The 6000-nt window shown below is 43.6% G+C and overlaps 2 protein-coding genes across 2 annotated transcripts in view; both read right to left on the bottom strand.

Annotated features, from left to right (window-relative positions):
- Positions 1 to 1172: 1172 nt before the first annotated feature.
- The window catches only part of LOC125886558 (perforin-1-like), a 97613-nt gene continuing 92785 nt past the window's right edge, over positions 1173 to 6000 (bottom strand). The window contains exon 4 of the mRNA XM_049572857.1: positions 1173 to 1312. Coding sequence (XP_049428814.1) covers positions 1308 to 1312 — 5 coding nt within the window. The 3' untranslated portion in view covers positions 1173 to 1307. The remainder of the gene's footprint in view (positions 1313 to 6000) is intronic.
- LOC125886556 (perforin-1-like) lies at positions 1306 to 3470 on the bottom strand. Its single transcript, XM_049572854.1, has 3 exons — positions 3368 to 3470; positions 2673 to 3208; positions 1306 to 2484 (listed from the first exon to the last, which is right to left on the bottom strand). The coding sequence occupies exons 1-3, from the start codon at positions 3380 to 3382 to the stop codon at positions 1308 to 1310; spliced, it is 1728 nt and encodes a 575-aa protein (XP_049428811.1). The 5' UTR covers positions 3383 to 3470; the 3' UTR covers positions 1306 to 1307.

The raw sequence follows: 6000 nt of genomic DNA, 5'->3' as shown, positions 1-6000 counted from the left end.
TCTTGGTGTAACACTAGTGTCAGTTTGTGTCAATGTAGCGAATGTGACAGTTGGTTAATTAACGGTTGTATTTATATTTATAACACCTGTGAGCGGAGTGATTTTACTGTTACAAGTCCCAGTGATGTTATACTCTATATCAGCACTCATGGAATGCCTCTCGTCCAATCAAATTACTCGGTCAGAACTAACTGTTGTATAAAGCTAAATGTCTGCAGGAGGGTGGCTTTTTTTTCCTTGTTTGACTTGTTTTTCTTGTGTATCACCCTAACTCTCCTTACCCTCCCTTTTTCATTCACATTATTTTCACTTCCTTTATTTTGAGTTTCTGTTAATCCCGTGCTATTATAATTTATGACACTCCCGGTTGTCATCTGCATTTCGTTTAGATACAAGGTCACAGTGATTTGATGATTATGTGTTGGATAGAATATTTTTTTGTGGCAGTACACTGCTGATGGCCCATTCCTTTAAATTTAAAATTGGTGGGACAACAAGAAATGAAAATCCCCATAGTGTATGAACTGGGTTAAGTTGTATCCTACATATTGTGATGAAAGGCAAGGTCATTTGAAATTACACTTGTTCAGTGATCAAAGTAGCAGCTGTAGGATTACATTTTTAATACAAGAGCTATCAGTGAGCATAAATAAGGATCAAATAAGCAATTAACACCTGTATCTTTGTATTCTTTCAGCCTTCAGCCAATCCTTCCACTCTACACCTAAGCCCACAACAGGGAAGAGTGTCTTAGTTAAACTGTAGCTGAAAAATGTTTCCAGAGATGAAAAGGAGTCTTTAAAAAAAGTATTAAAATCTAACTCAATGGTACCTCATTCAGAGGAACTTTAGATGAAAGTTATTATTAATCTAATTTTTTTTTTTTTTTTTTTTTTTTTTTACAAAGTTGAACACACAAGGTTGGAAAGTCTATATGTGTGGCTGCATTTAGTAAACCCGAAACTTAACCCTAGCCCCCCGACCCTAACCTCCTAACCCTAATCCTTACACGTTAACCACTAAATTACACAGTAGAAACATTCACCACATAAAATCAGGCAGACACTGCTGTTGTCTTTGTCGATGCTTTAATGGCAGAGTTTTTAACAAATGATAAAGAAGCAGCAGAAAAGATAGATGATCAAACATCAATTTTTACAGACAAAGTTTTGGATTACATTTTAAGATTAACTTTTTACCAAAGTCAAACAAAGAAAGAGTAACAGTGAAAGATGCTATTAACTACTTGCATGATCATCAGAAAATTGTTATTGTTTCATAACCACATCTCATGTCAACAGCTGACCTTAACCTGACTGACTGAGTGACTTAGCATACCTCTTCCCCAGGTCTCCAAGAAGGACCCCATTTCTGGTGTGGAAGACCTTGGCCAAAGAGGGACTCATGGGGGAGGGCATGTATTCTTGACATTGGTGACCACCGAGACTTGGTGCACATTCTACTATGTAGGAGAAGAAGAAGGTACCATGGTCAAACATACAGCTGTCACTCACTTTCCCTCTATGCAGATCAAATGAACACTCACCAAGTAGATCACTATCCCAGTAGGTATCCTCATCATAAACACGGAACGTAAGTTTGTCTCTCATATTAATGACGATGGGTCCGAATTCAAATTTCTCCGACCATGTGGGATTGTCGTTGTTACTTATGATGGCAGTGCGCTTTACCTGATCTCCGTATCTCACCTCAACTGAACCATCTGTCTGAGTCCACCTATCACCATACAACCCTTGTGCATAGAGCCTGAAAACCTTTAATGTAGCAAGACCTTTCCCAGCAGGACAGCAGTTTGACTTGATATTCTGATCACTGTTGCAAACACAAGCACAAGGATCCCTTTTATTGGATCTTTGCCCAATCTGACAGGTTTCTGAGCATTTTTTCAACACTGCATTTTTCTTGATGTACTTTTCCACCTCTTGCTTCAGTCCGGCCCTGGCAGGATGAGCACTTGAGAGTATGGTGTGCAGTGGCTTTAGGTTGTATTGGACCACATCAGGAGTGGTTTTCAGTGATCCAAACCAGCTGTTATAGACCGATGGGTTTGTTTGGTCTGCAAAGAGGATATCAGCACCGTCAATGTGTCCACCAATGACCTCTGTGTTACGCTCATTAAACATGGTGTGGAAATTTTGGGTAAGGCCTAACTTCTTCTTCTTTTCCTGACAGTGCTTGTATTCGGCCTTAATGCTGGCAGTGCTTGCAAAGCTAGCAGAGGCCTCCACTGACAGACAGTCATTGACTTCTGTTGCTGTCAGTCCATTCATGGTTGCCTTGCAGGTCTTGATGGAAGTGATTGCTTTTATTTGCCCTCCTAGCGACACTTGTGTGATGTAATGTGTACCATAAGTGTCAATCAGGTTGCGATATAATGACAATGTTTTGGGTGAATAGGAAGGAAGGGAGTTCACAGCTGATTCAAAATCATGACTCAGTGGAGGTTTTGTTGCCAGTCTGTAGCTGTGAAGAACAGGAATAATATTAATCAGTTAAAATCTATCACAGTCCCATTTTATTCACGTGACTGTATATGTTATTTTACGCAGAATTACTGTCATTATTGTTATTTATCCGGGACACTGTAAAACAAAACATATCTCAGTGAACTGACCAGATAAATGACAAAAGACACTTGTCCACATACTCACCGGTAGTAGTTACAGTAGACAGAATGGCCAGAGAAGGTGTAGCGGTCTTGTTTGGACTTCTGCATGCCAAAGATAGATTCTTTGGAGTGGGAACCTCCAAAGCCAACACCAAGAGTGACAGATGGGTCTACAGGGATTTCAAGGCCAACTTTCCAATCATTGGACACAGCTGAGGTGGAATCATTGACAAGAGCTTCGACAGAATCATAGAGTACACCGGAGACCTTCAAACTGCACTTAGGGAGGGTTCTCCAGTCCACCACGGCAACTGGAACCTTCTGGCTCTCTCGGTTCATGTAGCTGTTGCTGAATAGCCTGCATGTGCCATTGCCAAGCTTCCATGTTTCAGTGTCGATGACATAGGCACCTTTCCGTTCCATTGTGACGATGTCGAAGCCCTCTCCACCCAGATTGTAACCAGGGACAAAGGGAGCCTTTTCACACTCCTGTGGTGTACCTCTGAAGCTTACACTGGACAGCAGACACAGAGGAGTCCATGCCCAGCACAGGAACATGAGATGCCACAGCCTGGCCATCTGTACAAAAGAAAATAAAAAGCAACAGAAGGTAAAAGGCAGAGGCACAGAATCAGTTAAACAATGAAAATTTTGAATCGAAAATTTCAATGTAAATTGGATGTCACTAAGCAAATGACTGAGTAATAGAAGCAATTACTCAATCAAATCGGCTCTTACCGTGGCTGTTGACATCAGACTGTGTTCAGTAGCTCACAATGTCTGACCTGTCTTATAGAATTGATTTGGAGGTGGAGTCTTGAGCACCAACGTTATTCTCACACATTTTAGATTTAAGCATGTGCATTTGTGTGTGTGTGTGTGTGTGTGTGTGTGTGTGTGTGTGTGTGTGTGTGTGTGTGTGTTTGTGGGATGGTTCTGTGGTATGTCAGTGTCTTTGGAAGAGTGGGTGGTTCTTCTTGCATTTTATTAAATATATTTCCATGTCACTTGTTGTATGCACTTTAATGTTAGGCACAATTTAGTTGACCTGTAATGAAATATGCTATATTAATAGAGTCACCTAAATTTCAAGTTCAAGCTACAAATATTGCTTATTGATTTAAAAAAAAAAGGAGGAGAAGAATTAACCCGAGAAGATTTAACTCCAGGTGAGCACCTCAATTTAGTGCCTTACTTTATATACACACACACACATATATATATACATATGTATATATACATATATGAAGTAAGGCACTAAATTGAGTTACTGTACACACAAGTCTATTTACAACAGTGTAATAAAGATATTGGATATGGGATATAGCACAGAGTATGTAAATTACACAGGGTCTTAGCAGCAAGTTGGATCTGATGGCAGAGGAGGCTGCCAGACAGACCTTCTAAACCCAAAAGAGTAGTGATGGTGAACTGGGAGCATCTAGTTGAGGTCCCTGTTTACAAGATCTTCAACTCCCACCTCCAGAAGAACTTTTCATGCATCCTGGGGGAGGCTGTGGACACAGAACTTAAGTGGGCCATGTACAAAGCCTCCAATGTAGAGGCAGATACTAAAAGTTGTGGTCATAAATAGGGCTGGGCCATGTCACAGTTTCATCCTCCCTGTCTCCCCTCCTATCCCTCTGCCTCAGTAATTTTCCACTTTCCCTGCCTCTGCTCCACTCTAACTGCCAGCCACTCCTACCTAGTCAGCCCAACTACACTCACCTGCAAGCTCAGCTGCAGCTCATTCCCAATCAGCCCTGCATTTAAGCCTCTCCAGCACTCTCACCTTTGCCAGATTGTTCTACTGCATCCATGCGAGACTTTCCAGCACTCATTACCTACCTGATCTCCTGTTGCCGACCCTGCCTGCCTCTGACCTGCTCTCCTCGCCTGCCTCCCAGTGAACTTACCTGCCTTCTGCTGTCTGTCGTTTCTCCTGGCTTCAACTCCTCCGCCTGGCCCCAGCTTCCCTTCTGCCCGCTCCTCACCGGCACCTCTGCTTCATTGGTCTGCTCTCCTGGCTTTGACTCCTCCGCCTGGCCCCTGCTCCTCTGCTGCTCGCTCCTCGTTGGCACCTCTGCATCATCGGCTGGCTCTTCCGGCTCTGGACACCTCACCTCGACTACCTCGTCTCCAGTAAGCCCCTTACCTTTACTCCTGGCCGCTACAGAACTGAACTGTACGGGTCCGAGGGCTCACGCCCCCCACTCGGCCTCATGGCCGGGTTCGGCTTAATCCCTTCCTCAAGCCTGAGACCCAGAGACTGTGTGTGTGGGCTATTAGCCTGAAGATTGAACTGTCTGCTGAGTTTATTCATCTGCTCAAGTTGCTGTTTTGCTGCCGTGATAATAAAGGTCATTACCAACTGTTACCGATTTACAGTGTACTGCTTTTGGGTCCAAATTACACCCATTACAGGCTAGCCTGGAAATCCAGACTCAAATCTAGAAAGATTTTGAGTCTGGCCCTCACCGATACACCCTTCCTACTAACTGAGGCATATTAAATGTCGCCGCACGCAATTGGATAGCACGATAGCCAATCAGAGCAAAAACAAGGTGACGTATTCATTGCACAAAGCCCCATTTGTTTACCGACCAGTGGGGCTAACTGCTGTATTATGCTTTTGCCATATCCCGTCGGCAAAACAGCAAAAAGTTCCTTCCTGGAAACGAAGGCTTCTAGGGCAGTCTTCTGTTCCTCTCTCAAAGAAAAAGATAAGTGTAGTTGGCTTAGCATTTTTTCCCAAGCTAAATTGAATGGACGGTTCTTCGGCAGCTGCCATCTTGGCTGTTTACTTTTCGACACCTACAGTGCAACGCTGTCCTCATCATGTTACGCCCCCCCAGAGCCTCTGTCAGACAGATCTGATTGGTCCGATAGGCGATTCAGCAGGGTCTGCTTGTCGGGGCCAGATCCCCGTACAGTGCAAATTCGAATTTGCTGGGGGCGGGGCATCTGGATTTCCAGGCTAGGCGATATGGACAAAAATTCATATTTTCAGGCTGACTGGCGATACAAGATATATATCCTGGTGTTTTCTACTAAGCAGGCTTCCTAAGACAGCAGATGGGTATTGGGATAAGAGTAAGCACTTCCAGGTCTGAGGCCATGGTTCTCTAGAAGAAAACAGTGGATTGCCCCCTCTGAGGTTGGGAGAGAGTTACTGCCCCAGGCAAAGGAATTTAAGTATCTTGGGGTCTTGTTCACCAATAAGGGTAAAATGGAGCATGAGACGGACAAGCAGTTAGGCACAACATTTGCAGTGATGCAGGCACTGCACTGGACTGTGGTGTGGTGAAAACAGAGCTGAAAACTGAAAACTTTGCCTTCTGGCTCAGAAGGCAAAGTTTTCAATTTACTGG

Source organism: Epinephelus fuscoguttatus, linkage group LG3, assembly GCF_011397635.1.
Source record: "Epinephelus fuscoguttatus linkage group LG3, E.fuscoguttatus.final_Chr_v1".
Lineage (NCBI taxonomy): Eukaryota > Metazoa > Chordata > Actinopteri > Perciformes > Serranidae > Epinephelus > Epinephelus fuscoguttatus.
This window is presented reverse-complemented; position numbering and strand designations above follow the sequence as displayed.

Coding starts and splice junctions, on each gene's coding strand:
- LOC125886556 (XM_049572854.1), bottom strand. Junction 2,485..2,672: donor GTCTACTGTAACTACTACCG/GTGAGTATGTGG, acceptor TGTTCTTCACAG/CTACAGACTGGCAACAAAAC.